The 22,585-nt window shown below is 38.8% G+C and overlaps 1 protein-coding gene across 4 annotated transcripts in view; it reads right to left on the bottom strand.

Moving 5' to 3' along the window:
- Positions 1-22,585, bottom strand: part of NCKAP1 (NCK associated protein 1) — a 58,162-nt gene that overhangs the window by 2,877 nt on the left and 32,700 nt on the right. For all 4 annotated transcript variants that reach the window (XM_051624206.1, XM_051624207.1, XM_051624208.1 and 1 more), the window contains 13 exons: positions 21,512-21,644; positions 19,725-19,844; positions 19,324-19,463; positions 18,075-18,206; positions 16,470-16,688; positions 16,001-16,131; positions 15,506-15,603; positions 11,645-11,738; positions 10,894-10,976; positions 10,356-10,436; positions 6,793-6,886; positions 5,221-5,337; positions 1,300-1,409 (listed from right to left, as the gene is read on the bottom strand). In XM_051624206.1, coding sequence (XP_051480166.1) covers positions 1,300-1,409; positions 5,221-5,337; positions 6,793-6,886; positions 10,356-10,436; positions 10,894-10,976; positions 11,645-11,738; positions 15,506-15,603; positions 16,001-16,131; positions 16,470-16,688; positions 18,075-18,206; positions 19,324-19,463; positions 19,725-19,844; positions 21,512-21,644 — 1,552 coding nt within the window. The remainder of the gene's footprint in view (positions 1-1,299; positions 1,410-5,220; positions 5,338-6,792; positions 6,887-10,355; positions 10,437-10,893; positions 10,977-11,644; positions 11,739-15,505; positions 15,604-16,000; positions 16,132-16,469; positions 16,689-18,074; positions 18,207-19,323; positions 19,464-19,724; positions 19,845-21,511; positions 21,645-22,585) is intronic.

The raw sequence follows: 22,585 nt of genomic DNA, 5'->3' as shown, positions 1-22,585 counted from the left end.
CCAGAAATTAAAGATCCTTTTAAGAAGAAAAAAAAATTGTTTCTCTAGACTTCTAGCTGCAGAAAGTCACCATTATCTCAGACCCATGAGAGTGCAAGGCACTGAATGGGGAAAAAGATGGTTTTCCTATTTCAAGGCCAAACAGCAAAAAAATCAACCACCACTCAAAATCAGTAGTAGTTCTTAAAAATTAAAGCATAGTTGCCATTTTAGCCTCTAGTTTCTCTTCAATTCTCAGCTACCTAGGAACCACTTGAAAAAAACCATTTCTACTTGAGCAGCACACCAAAATGTATTTAAAATGCATCACCACCACCTAAGGGCTTTCCATTTTTTTCTAAGCATCACTAAACATCTCAGAAGCTCTGATTTTCAACCTACTCTGAAAAATAAAAATTCCTCTCCCCAAATATCCCTGTAAAATACTGCTGTCAGTCACTGTTTAAGAAGGGCAGACGTGTCAAAAGGTACACCTCAGAAGCCTCTCTGGAATGACCTTCTTTGAGAAAGTCAAATAAACCTAAGTCAAACACATCATGGGAATAAAGCCTGCTAGATAGAACCTTGATTTTTATATGCATTGCATGTTTCTTTTTCCAGTCATGGGCTGCACATACCATCATATGGTATGATCTAAAAAACTGAAGATTCAAGAAAAAATTATGACACTTGTATTCATTTGCTACTGTTACTTTGCAACATGACACACAACTCTTGCTAAAGGACTACTCGTAAATTTAACCTACATACAGACTTGTATTAACAACATGCTTTTCTCTCTTGTGCACCCAAATCAGATTTCCATGGAATCAACTGCATTGCACCCCAAAATAATATTACATTTTTCACCTGAATTTGAAAATACTACTTCAAGTCAATAAATATTTTTCTTGTCAAGATATGAACTGTACGGTTGGTCTTCAAAAAGTAATTTCGCCACACCTGATTTTCTTCTAAGAAAAACCAGCACTGTATTATACCATAACTTCAGTTTCTCTGCAGTCTTTTAACTGCAGGAAAATAAGTAATATGACACATTATGAAGCAGTATGACTATTGGCATGAAGGGTGGTTAATCAATGGTCACCCATACTAATCTAAATCTTTACAGTACACCCTTGTGATTGAGATTGCTCATGGCTGAATGTTGCTCAACTCCTGCAGTGAGAAAAACATTCATAACTGCACGACAGCCCTGCACAAGATAGACCCTGTATATAAAGCAATTGAGGGGCATCAGGGGGGAGTGAGTTCCCCTCTCTTTAGAGGAGCTAGCTCTAGAAATGTAGCTATACATACAGCCAGAAATTCCTTAAGACGGTCTTCGATGCTTCCCTTGTGGATGGTGAACAAAGCTGCAGCGATTTGGTTGATGGCTTTTGCCAAGCAATGGATGTTGTTGCAGTGCCCTGAACAAAAACATACAAATGACCTCAGCATCATGTTAGAAAGGACAGTACTCTTTGGAAAACATCACTCAAGAGTAAACAGACTCGTCACAATAGAAGGTCAACTTGTAGCATCTTAGACAACAGGACCCAAGCACAGGTTCTTAGGAAGTGGCATCAGGAAAGGGACCAGAAGTACAGATCTCCCTTCTGGATGCTGCAACGGTCACCACAACCTGACCAACATCCCTGTGGCTTTTACAAATAAGGAAACATAACACATTAGAAGTTTATTTGGCTTCTACAAAATTTTAGACTATTGCCACCTGACCAGGCTAAAAAGACACTTGGAAGCAGTTTTTTTTCCAAGCGAATTGGCTGTTCCTCTCTGTGTATATGAGCAAATCATCATGGCCAGACAGCATTCACCCCAGAGATCTACAGGAACTCAAGAACAAAACCTCACATTGCTAATTGCTGTACCTATCTTGCCTAAAAGTCACCCAGGCTTCAGAGGCCTGAAAGGCAGTTAAATGATACTAGTTTTCAAAGAGAGCAGAAGAACAGGTCCTCAGTAAGCCTGATAATTCTTCTAGACAGATTAAGTAAAATTTACAATTTTTTAACTAAACCAGTAAGACACCTGGGCAAGTACCTTGGCAGAGTGCTGGCACATAACAAGCAGGGGGTCTTTGCAGAAGTTAAGAAGCATACAAGCACACAAACACCGCTGATTCTTACAAATTCCTTTTGACTGTTGCTGAGCGCTGAGCTCAGTTTTTTCAGTCATTTATCACAGCTCCAGACCACGTGTGAAGAGTGAGGTCAACCAGACCCCATCACTCACATGAGAAAAACTCAATTTCTTCCCCATGCATATTCACTGTTCTGACTTAAACTGCAATTTATGTCATTTTATTGCACAATTGAATCAGTGTCATTAAAATCTATCTGCAGCTCTTTACTCTTCTATTATCGTCACATGGCAGGAACGTTTTCTCTCCTCAGCCTTCACCCTCCTTCTGGGTGGTCTGTAAATACACTGACTAGTAGGTCCCAGTACAGATCCCTGTGGACCTCCACCAGCAAGCCTGCCAGAACTGATACTCTTACCGTGTCTCCTATTTCTTAAATATTGCTGCATGAAGATGCTAGTCCAAAAACCACATCATCACTTGCCTTGGATATCAGCCAAGAGTATCTGCTTAATTCTGCTGATTTAAGTTTATATTTCATTTTGACAGGGCTTGATTTTATTTAAGTGCTTTCATTTTTATGTCCCAAAAGATTGCAGGAAAAGCATCAGCCAGGGAATGAGCTAACAAATTACTGTTTTCCAACTTGCTCAGAACAGGCTGTGTCTCTTGCAGACTGGTGCTTTATTCTGGCCTCTAGACAACAAACCTCTAGCCTGATATTTGATTAGCAAGCAGTTAAGATTTCTTATTGGGACCAAAGTCTTAAGAGCCTGAGCCTTTATCTGGGGCTAGTGGAAGAAACAGGCTTGATCTTAAAGTAGGCAGAGAGAACACAGACATTGCTAAAGCTCTCCAAGAGCTGTCTGTATCTGGGAGGCATGTCTTGCTAGATTGGAAAAATGAAACTCCTTCAAGTCTGTGACTTGTTAATGGATAAATACAGAGTTTATTCAGGAAACTTACTCTGTAAAAAAGCAGCATTTATTAAGTTGTCATTCTGGCAACAACATGTCTATTATGTTTCTAAAGCCAGATGTTCTACAATAAGGGCAGAACACAGCAAAAAGTAGTATTATGCAATGAAGGCAGGACTGACAACTTTTGACTGAACTGTTTGTTCAGTTATTTCTGTAGAGCGAACATATTTTATGTACTCCTTTTGCCAGACTCTCTTCCTCTCAAAAAAACAGCCCACTCAGTCAAGAATTACATAATACAGAGGCCACACCTCATAAAAAAACCCCAAAACAGTAGCAACTCCTAATACAGGCTTATTTGAGTTCTAGATTTAACTTCTCTCCAGTCACAATTTTATGAGATCTTACTACTGTACTCACTTGGAGAAGCCACATTGAAACAGGCATTGTTTGACTTCTTGATAAAAGTTATTGAATGTAATCACAGAAACTGGAATATTTGAGCTACATGATCTAAAATAGGCAGAAGGTATCACTAGCTGTTGCTGCAGCCTGCTGAGACCGTGAGGACAAAGAGGGTCCTTGGAAGAGAGGAGAGCTTGAGGAAGGCAAACCTGCATAAGCTCTAACCTGCTGGAGAATCTCTAGCTAATGGGACTCACACACTTAGAAATTCATTTGCAGAAGGGTGAATGTGAAAATACCTCCACCATTAAAAACTTTTAGTACTGTCCTCCTGGTGACTAGTCTAAGTTTTGAGACTCCATGGCACATAAGATGCTTTTGAAAGACAAACAGGTAGCTGGAAGTGCTTCCAGAGGGTTTCTTTTACAAAACTATGAACCAATCACGTTTAAGAGATGTGGTCTCAAACACGCATAAGCAAGTTGGTTTGAGCAGAGTTAGGAGAAGCAACCTGACTATCCTTGAACAAGCACGTTCCTACCCACACCCCTCAGACATTACATGCATCCTGATCTTGGCTGTATTCTGAGATGTTCATTCAGCCATCGTGACTCTGAGGCTCACAAAAAGCTGCAGCAATGCCAGGGAGTGAAGATAAAATGAAGCAACTCTGCATGTTCCAGATTTTTCTCCATATTCATCAGAAGAAGCTGTAGAATGTTGAATATTTCTAACTTGACATATCAGTGTTCAAGTTCTACTCATGGCAACAGAGATTTATCCAACTTTTTCACAACTGTCAAAAGGCTACACTACCTGTTTAACACGTTAATGAGTTAACAAATCCTTAGCCTCTCCAAACTGAAATTTTTCATTAATCCAATTTAGAACAACACTCTCAGGTCTCTCAAAAACAGTGGTTTGCATACTATGCCCAGTGACACAGAAGGCTGTCAGAGTTTTTTGTCTTTTCCTAGTACTTTACATTTTCAGAAGTCAATTTACACATTCTTTGCAAATTAAATTTTGACCAGATTGGAAGTAATGCAACTTGGAAAATAAAATACTGTAAAACTACTAGTATACCCAGGAAATGGATGCAGAATAAACACTGTGTTTTATGTGAGTCATGCTTTGCATTGGAGAGGAAATATCTTGAACAGCTGAAAGCTAACTTTTGGGTGTGTTGGAACAGTTCTGTTAAGCCTTTTTTTACTTTTTCAACTTCATTTTGCCTGAAGAATAACTTTTTTTGTGGATTACATGGGAAGAACCTCCTCGAGGCAATGTTGGCTTTTTAAATAAGTTCAACTGCTGCCTAGGATATGATTCTATTCACAGTTTACACCTTTCAGACCTTGCTTTCAAAATTTTATGCTTACTAATATGAACAGCACATGAAATATAGAAAAGACACCTTGTGCAAGTGGCCTAAACCAGATGTAAAGATTCCTAAACCACTGTATACTATGCTACAGTAAGGCCCGCAGTGATTAATGTAGAAGGAAGGCCCTAGCAACATCACATACTAGCACGAGACTGCCCCCTGCAGTACCTGAACTGTTCTTAAAAATCTCAGACTCATTTTTCATAGAAAGACATCTCAAACAGGAGTTAATTAAGTCAATTAAGTCAAGAGTTAATTAGGTAAGTTCTTTTTTAAGTAACTCAGAAAAACTTTCCTGGATTAGGGCTGATTTTCAACTTTTGCTCACTACAAAAATTAAGTAAATATTTAAAGTAACAAAAAGCTACCAGGACTACTGTAAAGAAAGCATTCCCAGAATATACATTTAGCTGACTCTTCATTACCTTCAATGGCAGGGCTGTACTGAGACATCACATTACTGGCCAAAGTCGGCAAGGAGACTGCCACGAAGACCATGAGAAGGCAAGCAATTTTATATTCTTCTTCTGGACTAATGTTTTCTGCAAACAAAAGCAAAATTCTTTCATTCAAGAAGCGATCTTCAAGTATTTCCTTTCAACAGCAGTTTAGAACACAAAGCACCTGAACAAACTGTTATTTAAACCCATCAACAACAAACTCAGTTGCTGTATTGTGAAAAGAGGAAGATGATGGCAGTCCTGCCAAAGGACAGTGTGAAGCTTCAAAAGGTTCAGTTGGTTATCTACCAGAGTGAAGGCAAGCTGCTGCCACCCTAACCACTTAGTTTATCAGTATTCATTGTGCTGAACAGAACAGGTTTTTTGCATGATGGTGTAAAGCCTGTTACTGCTCTGAAGTTAGGAGATCTTCTCCTGCACTGTCCGTTTGGTAAACGGGCAGAAGGTGATGTGCACTCACCTCCATTCACTCTAAACCCGTGTTTTCAAAAACAGCAGCATCACCACACACAAGCATGTTGGCTTCTTTAAAAAGCCAACAGTTGGTGCTTGCATGTGTACAAACTGAATTGCTAAAAGCAAAACACACTGCAAAGGCAAGAAACAAAACAGAAGATCCCAACCCATCAGGAAAACAAAAATTCCCCGTCTTGTTCATCCAGTTTAAATATTTCACAGATGCACCAAATTAAAAGAATCTATTTAAAATGCTGTATCAACACTAGCTATGTCCCAGATAAATCCCTACATATAAAACAAATACTTTTTTTTTAAGCTTCACAAAGACATTGTGCTTGACACTTGTCTGAATATTAAAATGTCCCCCTGGAATTGGCTGTATTTTCCCCTCCCAAAATAATTACTAATAAAGCAAGAGAAAACCTGGTTTGCACTTAAAATACCCACTTCTGATTGTAAGCTTGACTATTCATTACACAAGGGAAAAAAGCAATCAAGTGCTCAGTCAAGAAGGGAGGTAGAGAAGCTGAACACTGTCAAAAAGCTTTGAATCTGCCACAGCACACAAAACTGAAAAGCTTGGACAGTGGTGCCTTAAAGCAAGTAAGTGGAAGCACTGAACATGTTAGAACATTAACATGTGTATTTTACCACGTTAACACCTGCATAACACACCAGTAACACATTGTTGTGGAATTCATGGAGTGCATTCAACCTGTCATTTCAGCTTCTAATGCCTACTTATGGGACATAGCTTTGTCCAACACAACTGATCATGTCTGCAGGGTCCTTATATTCTAGGAATTTTCACCATGAGCTATTAAACTCCTTCAACGTCCAGCTGTTTTTCTTTTCTAGGTCAAGTTAATTAATTTGTGGTTGAAAAGATTCTCAAGCTAACACATCAGTAGGCACAAATAATTCATCTTCTTATGCCATTTATGGGGTTCATGGAAGGAATACAAACAATCCAAGTTATAAAAGCCTTCTCTCAGGACTTGAAACATTTGCATTCTTTTTTTTTTTTTGCTCTCCCTATATTTTTTTTCCACACATTTTTTAACTTGCAGTTTTTACCTGATTTTTGGGAAGACAGTGCTACAACCAAAGCAGGATCAATCTCACAAGGCAGTCCAGCAGCTGATGACAGTTCATATACATTCATTGCCACCTGAGGACCAGAAGAAAGATAGAGAAAAGACACCACTAAATGCTTTGTGTGTAAACATGATGAAGCAGTTTTGCTTTCATGCTTAAGATGTTCATATGAGAGTTAAGGGCACTAAGGCATTCCAGAGACTTGGCTAGAACAAGTTAAAGAAACACTAGACTTTAGTTTGTTTCTAACTTATACTGAACAGCTGGATAAGTACTTTGTGTGCTAGATAATTTCTTTTTGTCAAGCCAAACAAAGCTTGTATACTTCTCCAGATGACCTCCAAAGCAAACATCCTCACTTCCAATTAGCTGTTTCTACATTCTTCTTGACTGTGCAAAAGAAACTAACACATTTCCTCTACCCAATCTGAAGTATCAGCTAACATCTGCACATACTGCAGTTTTAGACAACAGCCAAAAGTCACAACCCAGGGAAGTATTAGAGTAAGGCAGAAATCTTCCTACATCCAAATTTGATACAGATTCAGTGTCCAGTGATTCCAAGCGCCAAGAATCAGACTCCACGTGGCCATAACACTCGGAGGAATGAAAAGCATCTTGAAACATTCCATTTTCCAGCTTGTATCTTTTGTTGCCATTAACAAACATTCAACACAGTTATTCCCTCTTCCCCCAGCTTACACTCTGGACAAAGTATCTGTAGCTGCAGCTCAGACAAATGGCTGCAATAGCACATTTGTATTTGGTATACATGGCTATGGAAAACACTACCCATGGGTTTTACTGCCATTCATGTTTGAGAAGTTTTACTGTTTGCCCATGAATTCTCACATAGCCTTGGTCAGCTGCACACAGAGAATACTGTGCAGACTCTCCTTACTCCTCTGCTCTCGCCTGGCTACCCGAGGGCAAGCTCTGCTAGGAAAAGCACACAATGTAGTTTGGGCAGTGCTGGGCTGTCAGAAGGATTGTATGGAACTGGCTTGAGTACAGAGCATCAGGACAGGAGCTGGTTCACAACAAACTAGCTAAGGAGCAACAGTGGAACAAATGCAAGCCTGTTTTTAAAAGCCTCTATAGACAGCCCAACAATTTAATATGAGAAATAACCAAATAAAAGGAGAACAGATCCCCACTTGGCCTGTCACCTCAAATCATAAGTTTCAAGGATAGAAAAATAAAAGTAACATTCCATCACAAGCATTTATTTCAACAAAAGCTTGAAAAATATTTATGCTTCGCTTGGTAAATTCAGTGTATAGGAAGTTACTATGTTGGTATGTCCTAAAATACACCCAGTTGGGCAACTGTCCCAATCCATTGTACAAAGCCTTGTAAAGATCTGTTTGTTGACACGTCTTCATTTCAGAAAAAGAAGTCTGCCTTACTGTCCCAAAAGCAGCCTCTGTTGCCTACAATTGCACTGCTGGATGTGGCAAGGCCAAGAGAAAGCTCAAACAATGAGCTGCTGATTGTCCATGGGCCTAATTGTCAGCAGGCTCACAGCATAGCTCAGGCCCTTCCAAGAAGCTGTTTTGAAGACAAAGCTCTGGCAGAGCTGTGGGGTAGCAGATGTCAAAGTTACTAGTAATAGCACTAGGCACTATGGGCCAGACTGCCCAGGTCTGGCTCCTTCCTTCCCCATGCACAGTTCTCTGAATGTTATCCAGGCAAGCTCTGTACTCAAACAAGCTGCTGTGGCATCATGCCACACCAAAAGACAGGAACACCACAGTTTTGCTGTCGTGTGAACACCAGCAGGGTGGACTTCAAACTTCTTCCAGACACTTTGAACCCAAAAAAAGACACGCACAAAGAGGTATATTTAAGAATCACAGCGCAACTACAGCAGACCCAGAGAAGGCCAAGTATGACATGAAGCAGAGGCAGCTGGCTGGTGCTATGTGCCAGGAGCCAGAGAACGGCCCTCAGCACGACTTTATCTAGCAGTGAATAGTGCTTTTTTGCCATCCAGTTATTCCAGTGACCACAAGTTATTCCAGTGACTTCTACACAACAACCATCAAGCACTATGCTTTCTCCTATCCACTGACACACGTGAATTCACTCATGTCTAGAGATCCACTGAGATGTTTAGAATCATCCATTATCATCAGGTTAAAAGTATCAACAAAAAAAACCTGTCTTCACTTATTTCTGTTGCAGCCTTTATCCCACGCTGTTTTTCAGCACCCCTTTGATACCATAGGGTTTAAGATGCTTTCTGAAAAGATCAAGAAAAGGAAGCAGCAAACTTCCCTTCTCATCTCTTCTGCATGCTGATACCTCAGGTTCACAATACAACATGATGCTTTGGTGAGGAATTATTTTCTCTATAACTATAGGGCAGAATTTTAGAAAGGTTTTTCTTGAGAAGTGCAAAGGGAACTTGCATTATTTTGATGTGGTTACTATCAAGAGCCAGTATCCTTGAAGCTAATTTTCCATAGCTTTTCCCCAGAATTCATCTATTGTGGCAAGAAATTCAGTGTTTTCTGGGACATGAAACATTCATGATTGGTTTATTAGAACCGCAAGTTTGAAAGAACAAGTGATTATATTTTGGAGTGAAACCACATATGTGTGAAATTTAAGTAACTTCTTCTTCATGCAACCCCTGACATTTGCAGACAGATGGCTAAACAGTGCCTTCTGAAATCATGAGGTTCACCACAGTGGACTCTGAACTGTTCTTGTAACATGCATTTAAAAGAAGGATCATTTCTTTTTATTTAGTGAATCTTCATACACAACACAACTCGAGTTTCTTCCCCCAGGAGTAAAAAGCAAAGCATAAACTTCAAGTTCAGGAATAACAACATGTTCCAGCCCTTAACACTTTTCTCAAGAGCAGATTGGTAAAAGATGTTTCTGTGAAAGCGAATCAAGAGTTGCACAAGGTCTATCCCACTACACATATTCTGCAATTATAGTTGCCACACCACCACTAAGAAGCTTGCAAACCTTGATAGGCTCCAAACTGAATAAACAGTTGGCTGCACCTACCTGATGTCCTGACAAGGGTTTTTGGACAGACACACTACCACTCAGAAGCAAGGCACCCTATTTAAGCTACTGTTTTTTTCAAGCCTCTCAGACAGTGGGTTCACAAGAATTGTCAATTTCAGGCCAAAATCAGAATGGCAGCTATTACACACACACAGCTTCAACCATATAAACAGTCTACTAAACATTTAGTTTTACCAGTTATATTGCTCACACTCTGAAGCTGCTCAGTATCACTTAGTCAGGTTTTAACATTTGATAGAACTTGTTCTTCATTCTTTCCATGAAAGTTCTCAAAGGTGATTAAAGGCAGATGTAAACTTGTGTTTACCTCAATTTTTTTTATTTTTTTTTTCCCCAAAAACATTAAGAGGATGCAGATGCACAATTGCTTCGCTCTTTGGAAAAGTGTTTTTTTTTTCTGGATTTTACACACTAAGCATTCAAGTCTTGCACCTTACATATTTTCAGTAAGCTCCTAAAGTGACTCTAGTACCCTTTGGGCCAAACATTACCTTCATGTCAGTCTCTCTTGGAATGTGATCTTTGAAGTCCTCGATGGAACTTACAAGGAAAGGAATGTGGTAGGATAATACCTAAGAGACAGAAACACATTTAAAATGAGAAAAAATACTCCCCACGTTAATGATCAATTAGACACTACCATTTTTTTACTGATCTAATTTTTTGGAGGCTTTATTTTATGCCTATGAATTTGTAGATTTAAGACATTAAAACCTAATAAATGCAAAGATCAAGCTGTTTGCAAAGTAAAACCTTTTAAAACATCCTCAACACATAGAACACTGAGAGGTGAGCTAAAACTAAAGCCTGTATAATTTAACATATTTTCCTGCACAGTGCTCAAGAAGTTCTTTCCCTTACCCCCAACCTGCAATTCTAAGTTGAGTTATGACTGAATACTGCCATTTCCCCCACATGCCAGCCTTTTAAAAGGTAGCATTCCGAAATACTGAAGCTTCCAACACCCCATAATTCCATTAAATTTATTACAAAGAAAATTATTTGGAACATATTCAGTTATTTTCTTACATCTCTAAGTGCTTCCTGTGCCAACGACCGAAAGGACAAGATAACACCAATAATGGTCATTCTCTTCAAAACACTGTCAACAGCTGAAAAGAAACCAGCACAACAGTGAACAAGAACACATTGAGGTTTACAAGCTCAATTCTTCTAAAAAAGAGCAAGAAAAACATTTAGTATACTGAAAAAACATGGGGTACTGAAACTAAGGCATTCCTCAAAAGAGCCAGAATAAGCAGCGCTCAAGCAGGTTTTTGTAGCGGAGTTGACAAGAGGATTTTCAGTAGAAGACTTTCCTGTTAAACACTTCATGGAATGACCCCTGCACATACACCTAACAACACTGGATGTTAATACCAGGTCTGTGTTTACTGGAGGCCAAGAATGTCTCCTTATAATAACTATTCTTGTTCAAAATAATTATGTTAGTTACACGTAAAAGCCCTCCCAAGTCATGCAATAATTTGCACTGTGATGGAATCAAATCAGAAAGGTGTGTTGAAAGTGCCTGTGGTTTGTACTCTCCAGCTACACCTGGTGTGTGGATTTCTGCCCTGAGAGCCACAAGCTGCCAGCCCTGACGAGATGCTCAAGGCTCAACACTGCTACAGTGCCCATGCACTAATGAACACTGGAATGTCACGTATGTACATGCTGCTTCTGGATACTTAAAACAGAGAAATGAATCCTTCTCTTCTTCTTCACTAAGGAAAAAAAACAATTCTACATCTTCAATAGGACCTTGCTCGTTACTTACATGATAATCTTTTAAAGAGTGCTGCCATCTGGTCTGGCTTGTCAAAGCTGGTCCTCATTTGTGTTAGAACTTCAACGTTCTCCACTACAAGTTTCTAAAAAGAAGCAAGGATTCAGGTCAGCTACTGATTTCAGTACGTTAAAAGGATAAAAGCATGGTTCAGAGTATTTCTGTTTGGCAGAGAGGTTAACTAAACTCATGAAACACAGATGTACCCACTGTGTTCTTAATAGCACTGCAATATAATTATCACCATCAGGCACTAGTCTACACAAAAGCAAGCTCTGAATCAAAAAGCAGAGGCCTGGATCCCCCATGGAACATGGTTCAGCCATGTGCACAACTTGTTAAAACAAGGAAATGAAACTCTGTAAAACCAGACAATAGCTCCTCATGCTTTTCAGCTTTTTATAAGAAAAAGTCTATCAACATCAATAAAAATGCAGATTCACAATGTAAGCCATTCTTCTGGCATGCTTCTTTCTGGTAAAATTGAAAAATTGAAGAGTATTAAGAGGCAGATTGTTAAATCTTGGTGAACTTTACCTGAAATTTTCTTTTACTATAATGTAAAACAAACATAAAGACATTCCTTCAAGTCCCAAAACCTCAGCCTGGAACAGTTACACTCAAGTGCAGTATTTTTCATGTCAGTCTGACCAAAAGAAAATGTGTGCCTGTTCCTAATTTATAATAACAACTTGTACCACTGGGATAAATGTCAGAACTTTCCTGAAATTATTCTCCAAATATGTATCAGATTTAAATGTGAATTACAGAGATTGCATAATCACATTTATAAAATGTCAGATCCAAAAAGGGTTTCTTGCTAAAGAACTTATGTAGTGCCAAGTAGTATTTTTAAACTCTCTTCAAGCAAGAAATAGGTACTTGTGTTGGGTTTTTTTTTCCCCATTTGAATTCAAAGTACCCTATTTCAGAAATGGAGAATAAGACTCTCTCTTTTTAGTTAGAGGACAACCAACAGCAAAGAAGTGTAGGTATCTTGTGTTTTGGAACCTGAAAGGAAGAAATAGATTTCTTTATTTTAAAAACAACGTAATTTAGTGTTCTGTGTAACACACAGGATCAAGATAGCAAAGAACTGAAAGATGGAGGAAGTAAACAAGATATTCTGCATTGGGGGTGGTCTTCCAAAGTGATTATTAATAGTTTTAATTTTCAAAAGTGGATGCATACCAACCCATCAATCACCAAGCAGCAAGAACAACAGGAGTAATGAGGAGGGAGGAGGTAAAAAACTACTATTCATCAAGCACCCAGGCCACTGTAAGCCTGGAATGTGATTTAAGAGAGATCATAGGAAATCTAAGAAGATATACCTGCAGGAATCTACTGCAGAAGGATCCAAGAACATTTGACCTTTGATAGTTCTGATTTAAGAGTTTCATTTTAATTAGCTTCAACCCACACTGAAAACAGGGCAAAACAAAGCAACTGGCAAGGAGGGAAATCAAATGACAGAGGAGGAGAAAACCAACACCCCTTAAACTATAACGCTGCTAATAAATAAATGGGGGTCTGTGTTTACTCCCACCTAATCAAGAACCCTCTGCAAAGCACATCTGCCCAAAAGCTGAGAACTCTCAGCATCAATTACATTGTGTCATGGTCATGCTGCTTCCATGAGCTCAAGTCCAGAGTCCAATCAGTCTTCCCACTTAATTTTTCTTATATTTAGAGAGAAGTAAGGAAAGAAATAAGCTACGTAAGATGTAGGAAATTGCAAGAACGTGTGCACGCACACAGACACACAAGATGTACCTCTATGCTAGAAGGCAAAGCAAAACGGGTTTGCATTGAAGTAGAGATGGGTAATTTTAAACCAACTGATGTACCAAAACTTGGCAGATGTGTGACACAGTCATTTCAATCCCTCAAAGCTCTGCAGAACACAAGATTGAAGGCAACAGCCCACGCACACTGTTACTGAGTCAAGCTTTCAGCTTCACAGAAAATAACCAGCATATTAGTTTAAGATTTAAAAAGGACAGGCTGGAATACAGTTCAAATCGTTACTTAAATGAGGCAAACTTCCCCTCCTCACCCCAGTCTTAAACTTCAGATATAAAACCAACACCTGGTCCCACTGCAGGAAGCAAAGCCAACATGTTGAACCCTACTCTTAACAAATTCCCCATTCTATCCTCTTGTTGCTTCCTTCCCCCAAACACAGATGTTGCTCAAGGCTCTCTTGCTAAGCCAACTGCATCTCAGCCAAAGAGATGAACCTTTTATTGCTTTATATTTTGTCTCCAACTATGTGGTCATACGCATATGGATCCACATTTTGTTCTGCTTATCCTTAGCAGCATCAGAAAACAAATCCTAGAGACAACCTGAAGTTGCTTTTTTTAAAAAAAGACACAAAGCTACAATACCAACTGTGCTGATTTTGATAAGTGTGACAACTTCATAAGAAGTGGATAAACAGAGCAACAACCCAACATCCACCTGAAGGCTGTTTTACTTAAAGCATGACAGGTATTACTTTGTGCATAGCCAGGTGTTTTTAACTTTAAAACAATTTAACTTTAAAAAAACCACAGCGTTCTCACCTGGAAAGTCTCATCTTACAACTCAAAAACTGGACTGGGCATAAGGGATCCATTACCCTGGCTGGTTGGTTGCTCAGGTCAGGGCTGCTGAATGCTTTTGTGGCAGCTTGGAACACAGGAGCAGCCCCTCACCTTCAGGCTTGGAACACATGAGCAGCCCCTCACCTGAAGCTGTGACCCTGAATAAAAGGCTTCAAATCTTTTAAGGCATCACAGGTTAGCAACTCTGCAGCACTGAAGCTCACAACATTTGCAGATAGAGCAAGATCTTGGGAACTCTAGCATGCAATATATTAAAAACACACTCTTTTCAAGGCCTGGCATGTTAATAGGAATAAACTGCTGTTCAAGAGAAAAATTCAAGTTTTACATCTTCTAGGTATTCATATGCATTTTTAAAAACATGCCATGAGTGAATAGTTACTAAAAACTCCTTACTGTAACTACTGGTTAAATAAATTGAAGTTTGTGAGATGTAACAGCTTGGAATTAAATTTGGAAATGACACTCAAAGAGTAAGTAATGAAAAGCAAATATATGACAATTAGTGAAACTGTAACAGTATGACTACTCCTGGGAAAGAAGTACATACTACTAGTTTCATTAAAATCTATTTCCAGAAACAGTTAATTACATAGGCACCAAGTGCTTCCTCTGTGATTGTTGGCTGTTTTGAATATACATGCAGCTAGCTTTCTTGATGTGCCCATATTTCCCATTTTTTTTCATGGCACCATCTTTATTGTTTGTGTTGCTGTATCATGTTTATGAGAATACAGATGTTTATACTGTCCGGCCAGAGAGAAAGATGTGTCTAAAAATGAGGACAAGTAACAAAGACCTGAAGCCTCCCATCCATGTGAACTCAACTACAGATGCTAGCATACATGGTAAATTAAGTCCTTATAGATGACCAAGATACATTTGAGATTACCATGTTAAGTTTTGAGACTCAACAGAATGAAGTGCTTTGCAAGCACCTGAAGATCTTATAAAGCATTTCTCATCCCACTGCTGACAAAACAGAGACCTGACTCCTCACTTAGGGTATCTAACATCAAAATCAACAGAGCCTGCATGAAGTCCAGCCTATTATAGTGCATGTGTATCCCACATTCTTCACCTGCAAAGGCACTATAAAAGAGTAGAATTCATAGCTTTATCAGTATGTTTGATGCAGCCATTTCCAAAAGAGGGCATGCAGAAGCACAGCTATTAAATGTCCCAAAGGAAGCTTAAACAAAACGACCCGCCTTCCCACCCATCAGTTTCCCAAGGTTACCTTCAGCTCAGCAACCTGTGAGGAAATGTGCCACATCAGACTTTCACTGAGGAACTTCATGCCATACGGTCCCAGGAGTTCAGAGAGGGCTCTCATTTCTGAGAAATAAAACAAACTCTACTTCAGACATTCCTTCAGCAGTTATTTGATGCCCATCATGTTTTTAGCAATGTTTCAATTGCAAAAATATTTTGCCACAAAGTATAATTTTATATAGGAGAACTTGTACTGTAATAGAAGTGAAGCAGCACTCACCAACACATCATACTTCTATCTCCATAGCTTAAATGCAACAACCCTACTTTGACCAAAACCAGAAAGAAAGGTCTCTCAAAGACACAGAGGCAGCATGAATATCAAGTACTTAAAATATAGTGCAGGTTCACAAATGCTGTCTGTAACAGCCTGCTCTAAGAGTTGCAATTATTCATTCCAGTTACTCAAGCATGCAACAACTGTCCCTCACAAATATTCAGTAGAAACATCAAAGTTTACCTGATATGTCAGAGTATTCCTCAGCATTAAATGTCAATTCATTTTCTGTAGGCAAATTCACAAATGCTTTCATGGCTGGAAAATAGGCTATGTGACCATTGCTGACTTGTCGTAGCAAGGTTTCCAAGTACCTTATCAGAATGGGAAAAAGTTTCAGGTGAAAAGACTAGATAAAATGAAAAAGTATGAAAAGTTCATAGATACTCTACACATATTAAGTGTACTTGTGTGACAAGGACACAAGTTTTGGTTTCAAATTTTAACTAGTATCTCCATCTTAATCTACAACTGCCCCCTTTAACAAGTGCATTTCACAACAGTCCACCCTGAAAGTGCTTCTAACAGGTGTTGGGAGATGTAAACTTGTCAAGCCAAAGTGCAAAAAATTTCACTTCTCTAATTCCAGATATTTAGTTAAATCAAAATAATATAAAAAAAACTTGTCACAAGCATCCATGCAATTACTTACCAGTTTGTGTACAGACTGGTAATGGTTGGCTCCCCATGACTATCTAAATGCTGGGTTTGCTGAAGCAGAACATTGTTAAACACTCGTGTAATGTCAATCTGTACATAATTTTCTATTGATTGCAGGACTGTCATGTAGGCTCTTACACTGGTTAACAGCTCTGAAGGCTTTGCAATCTCCTGTGTTGCTTGATTATACATGGTCATTCCAACAATTGACCTTTCAGAAACAAAATATTTGGAAACAAATGGCATTTTTCCAGTAAAATTAGACAAACATGCAGTTATAGAAATTACATGGAAAAGTTTCTACCTGATGACTTCTCCAGTCTGCAAGTCTAAAGCTCTAATAAATGCATATACTGCACCTGTGCTTCAAAAAAACAGTTCTAGATGCCAAAGACAACTTTACTCATGGTTCCAAGACAAACTTCATGAAACTGTACAAATACTCACTGAGCATTTTTTAAATAAAACTTTTCTCCCACTCATATATAAGGGCAATCCACAACGTGGAAGATTTATATTACAAATACTTGGGTAAATAAATTAAAGCCTTAAAATGCAAAACTTCTGGGTAATATAAGAGCAGTGATGTACATAAGTGTTCAAAGCCTATCAACTAAGTCAAGAAGGCTTTGTTCAAAGTGGCTATCAGATTTTTAGTTTGAACTATCTGTAAAAAAAAATCAGAGCTATCATTAGGTATGAATTCAAAACATTCAAAACTTAAGTTGCTTTGCACCTGGTTATTTTGTGATATTAACTATGCCTACTGTATTGGAGGGTATAATTTTTTGCTAGACACATACCATTTTAGCTCTTCTTTCAGCCCCAGATTACAGTATTAAAAAACCACTAAGTTATCTAGGAAGATCTCATCTATTTTGCAATACAGACAGCTTTTTAAAGCATGCTTTTAAAAAAGTACATTTCAGCTGTTTTAAATAACTTTTCCAGAAGGTTATCATAAGCTCTGCTTTCAGCAGCTAATGCCTCTCTTGTAAGCAGGTAAAAAGTAGTATTTTCACTAGTAATCCTTGGCATGAAAAACAACTAGGACAGCTGACTGTTTTAATACGAAGACCTCTTCAGAAGTTGCCATTTGCCTATTTCTGAAAGCAACGACGGCAAGATAAAGTTAGGAACTGACAAGAATATCTATTGGCAACACTTTTTAAGAAGTTATTAAAATCTCCTCCCAGATGGCTTTGTCTGGTCTTCAGTTCTGATTTTCAGACCTCCCTTTCAGCAAGCCAGAACCTCAAACACTTGTAACAATCCAGTGCTGTGCAAAACAATGGTAGGAAGATTGTCTCTATAAATGCCTAAGAACAGGCTTCACCAGCTCCTACAAAATACACAGTACTAGGAAAGCAGAAACAGGCTATTGTCTAAGTCATGTTGATTTCTAATATATTGCATTTTTAAGTAGGAACTAACAATTGTGTATGTGTAACTTAACTGTCTTATCAGTCAGAATAGGTCTTGAGTTTCACAATCCCTCTTTTCAAAAACTACTTTTCCATAAGTACAAAATAATTCCTATGTCACAACAAAGACTTATCTTGCGTATGAATACCTCTATCCTCACAGTATTTCTTACTTGGTAAAACGGATTTCCAGGTGAGATGTTAAATATTCTCTCGGGGTAAACGTGTGTTCCCAAACCACCATGTTTGGTACGTAATTGATGGAGAAGCAGAGCTCAGAAAGTGCAGTGTGCAGTTTGTCCAGGCTTTAAGAACAGTCAACAAGAAATCAAGGAAAATATTAAATGTAATGTAATTACTTTTCATGGAAAGCACATACATTATGGATGACACCTAAAGAGCAGATACAGCTCTAACTCTTCCTTTCAATATTATGTTCTGCTTTGAGACTCTCTTCCAGCTCACCTAAAGACAGTATTTTGGCTAAGACGACTTTCTTCAACTGCATACTGATCTGCATCACACGCAGCGATGCAGGAGATATAAATCTTTTTATACCTACATGTAATTCTTCCTTCCCCTCAAAAAGAACAGCCTGTCAAAGCTCGTTCCTTACTAAGTTGAGCAACACAAGTTGTTTGCTATTAGCCAGTACTAAAAACCTAAAAACATCTGGGGAGGAAATCTTCACCTACAAGTAAGTTCTTACCCTGAGGATTAGAAAAATCTTTACACTTCACTGATGTTTGGTTGTTGCAACTGTAGCAAAACCACTTCCTTTCCAGTAGCCTGCTTAGCCACTTCCAGACACAACACTAAGCATTTAATTGTTTCCTTTTTTTAAGCTTCCCTTCCTCCTCTTACTATCTTACCATCTCGTCCTCTGATCTTCCCTTAGAATTATCTTCTACCTTTTCCTCCCCTATAATCTCTTATATCCAAAACTTAATTTATTCATCTCTCTTGCCATCTCTTTCATGTGCTGTTGTTTATCAACTGGTGCTTTTGATTTTCAACGGGAGCTCCAACTTCATCCCAGCAGCTGATGGCAGCAAACAGCCTCTTGGCAGCAAGAAATTCCAGCCCAGCCTTTGCTTTTCCTAGTTAAGAGCATTAAGGCAGGCAAAATTAAAGATGTCATGGACTCCTTGGGCTCCCACAACATTTAAGATACACAGGAAGCCTAACTACAGCACAGGAATCTGTTCTGCTAAGGGACAGAAACAAGCTGAGGAAATTAATTCCTACATCTCTACATAAGAGACCTCAGTCTCTATACAAAGCTACAGAAGCATCACATGCTCAGAAACAGTTGTCATATTTACAGTCAATTAAGCCTACTCAGATAAATTAAGCAAGCATTCAGTACGTAAAACATATTTTGACTCGGGATCCTAGGTTAAAGGAACAGAAGCAGCTTACTTGGTCACAACCAATCTGTTTTTCCTCATGCTTTCTACTCCCGGTTTCTCCCTTTCAGGTTCTCCTTTCTTTCCAGTCTGTTTTTTTGACTTTTTGTTCACTGCTTGACTGATGGTTTTGGCACAATGCTTTGGCAGCAACTAGGAGAAGAAAAAAAAAAAAGCCCTCCAAATTAAAACCCAACTTCTTAGCAGCCATGAGATACAAGTTAACCTTACTTTTGACGATCAACTATACCATTCTAATGTAAAGCTTTCCTCAAACCACCTTCCATTTTATAAAGAGAAAACACCCCCAAAAGAGGGGGGGAAAAAACTCATCAGGAAATAGACAATAATTGAGCAAGTTGAATAACCTAGCAACTCTCCAAGGAGAATGAAACTAGACACAGCCATGCTGACCTGATCACTCAGCGTACACTGCTCCGTGCAGATGTCGGTGATCAGATTGCGCGCCTGCTTGGCCATTTCATCCAGGAACATGTTACACAAGGACAGGCTACGATCTCCAATATGATGTCTCTGTTAAAGGGGAAAACAGTTCCCTGTTAGTCCTACAGGATTCAGAAAACAACTGCTGTACTGCAGTTAATGGTCCACTAAATCACATAAGAGGGATACGAGAAACAAAGAATTCTTTAGCCCTTAGTAGTCTCAGCTCCAGGATGATTTTTTGTTTCGGAAGCAACCTGAGGCAGAAAATGGCCAAAATCAAAATGGTGTATTATTATAATTTAAAATATTTTGCTTTCTAAATTTTGCAGAACATTTTCTGTAGAAGAAGCAAAATTATTTTAGAAATAGGTTTTTACTTTCAATTTTCGCATGAATCTACTTCAAAAATTGTCCAATACTCAAGGTTTCTGTGAATCTCCAATTCATTAGTTTGTGTCAGTATCAGATCTAAGTGGACAAAATCATGCAGGTCAAGCTGTAAAGCACAGTGTCTTCACACCACTGAAAGAGTCAATAGTGAAGCTCTGCTGCATTAGTTTTTTGATTCAGTTCCTTTGTCGCTGGATCTGCACAAGCACAGCCCTCTGTCTCAATGAAACCCTTCTTTCCCCACTGAAGTTTACTTTCCAAAAGCCACACTACCACACATTATACACAGTGCAACAAATTTGGTTTTTCCAAAATGATAACAGCTCCCAATTCATACAACTCAGATACTGAATTCCAACTTCTGCAGGCTGTGGCAAAATGTGCTTGCTGCAGCTGAATTCAGAGTAACTGGCGTCCAGTGGACTTCGGCTACCAATTCCTTACTGTTACTGTAATTGTTCTGAAAGACATCTCTTGTCCTGAAGGAAAGCTTCCCTGCTAAGTTTTTAGTGGTTATCTATATAAATAAGAGTTTGCAGCAATTTAAAGCAAAGTATACAGGGAAAATTATTGTAGAGACATAAACTGAGATGAAGCTTAGCGGAAGAAGATGTCACGTTTGTCATGTAATGTAAATAGAAATCCACATCATGCATATTTCAAAAGATCTTATTCAGCTAACTGTTCCAGATGAGCACTGCTAAGAATTAAAAGACACTTTTCATGAGCACTGCACAAAATTGGTTAACCCTCTAAGTAATTCCAAAGTCAATGGATATACAGGAAATGTACTAAAGGATGTTTCATTAAAACAAAAAAGCCATGTCCTTAGAACCAAGCTACTTTCTTTAACAAAGGGTCCATTTCTTTAAGCAACATTGTACATTTTTTATTTTCTAATTCTAATCAAAGAGGGTCTCCATTACTCACGTCTGACCAAAGCAAATGCTTGCATCATGCTGTCTATCATTTAAGACTTGATTTTTAAAATCTTACTAAAGAAACACTTTATATAAAAAGCCCTAGAACTCCCAACTCCCCATTTCCTTTTTCTAACTGCAAGATTATGAAGCACAGGAAAGACTGTTGCTTGTGAGTTTTAAAGGTACACAGGATTTATTAGCACCTCAGCCTGCATGACCCCAGAAAAGTCATCTACACTTTGTACCTCAGCTTAATCTCTCTCTAAAGCAAAGATAATACTTGAGAAAAGCATTTTGAGATCTATTGGTGGAGAATCACATAAGAAGGTATGTTTGTGTTTGACCTCCCTTTTTCTCTCTCTCTCCTCCCTCAAACCTTGTATTGCCATAACAAACATCTTTTCTACTTTAAACAGGAGATGAAAGTAACTATCAACTTACCTCTTCTGGGCATAGCTCATGGGTGCAGCTCATAAAATGAGTACAAAGCAGTGGGAATGCAATTGAGTATCTTGACTGAGAGGGAAGCTCCAAACACTGCTGAAACATCTTCTCAAAAGCACGACTATAAAAACTGATCAGAAAAAGGCACTTAAATGCAATACATATTTAATTCTGCTGCAAATAAAGTCTATTTCATCCAAATCAAACATGCTATTCATGTCAGATTTCTAGTTACAACTTAGTAACTAAAACTGCATCATACTCTCAAATAAGCTTGTTTTCAAATTACCTTCTTATGCATTTTACTTGCATCTCTATTAATAGTATTACCACCATATTTTTATTCTGATGTTTGCCACAAAGGCACTGCTAAAACTTGCACTTTTTCCACAAATGCAATCCTCCCCCTCTACTCTGCCTTGGTGAGGCCACATCTGCAATACTGTGTCCAGTTCTGGGTCCCTCAGTTCAAGCAAGACAGAGAACCACTTGAAAGAGTCCAGTGCAGAGCCACAAAGATGATGAAGGCTAAGGGAGCTGGGTCTCTTGAGCTTGGAGAAGACCCCACCCCATTAATATTTATAAATATGTAAAGGGCGAGTGCCAGGAGGACAGAGCCAGGCTCTTGGCAGTGATGTCCAGTGATAGGACAAGGCAATGGGTGCAAACTGGAACATAGGAGGTTCCATGTAAACATCAGAAAAAACTTCTTTACTGTGAGAGAGACAGAGCACTGGAACAGGCTGCCCAGAGAGGTTGCGGAATCTCCTTCTCTGGAGACTTTTCAGACCTGTCTGGACACGTTCCTGTGTGATGTGCTCTAGGTGCTCCTGCTGCAGCAGGGGGGTTGGACTAGATAGTCTTTTGAGGTCCCTCCCAACCCCTAAGATTCTGTGATTCTGTGACATGTATTAAGGAAGTATCTGCATGTTACATCAATTACGTGACTACTTGGAGGACCTCTCTGACAGATCTTCAGAAATAGCTTTATCCAACTAATTCTCATGGAAACCAGAAATTCTAATGGAATCTACTACTGGTATATCCTATAAAATTTGCTATTTAAAAATT

The sequence above is a fragment of the Apus apus genome, chromosome 6 (assembly GCF_020740795.1).
Source record: "Apus apus isolate bApuApu2 chromosome 6, bApuApu2.pri.cur, whole genome shotgun sequence".
NCBI lineage: Eukaryota > Metazoa > Chordata > Aves > Apodiformes > Apodidae > Apus > Apus apus.
The sequence above is the reverse complement of the archived record's forward strand: the minus strand, read 5'-3'. Positions and strand labels throughout refer to the sequence as shown.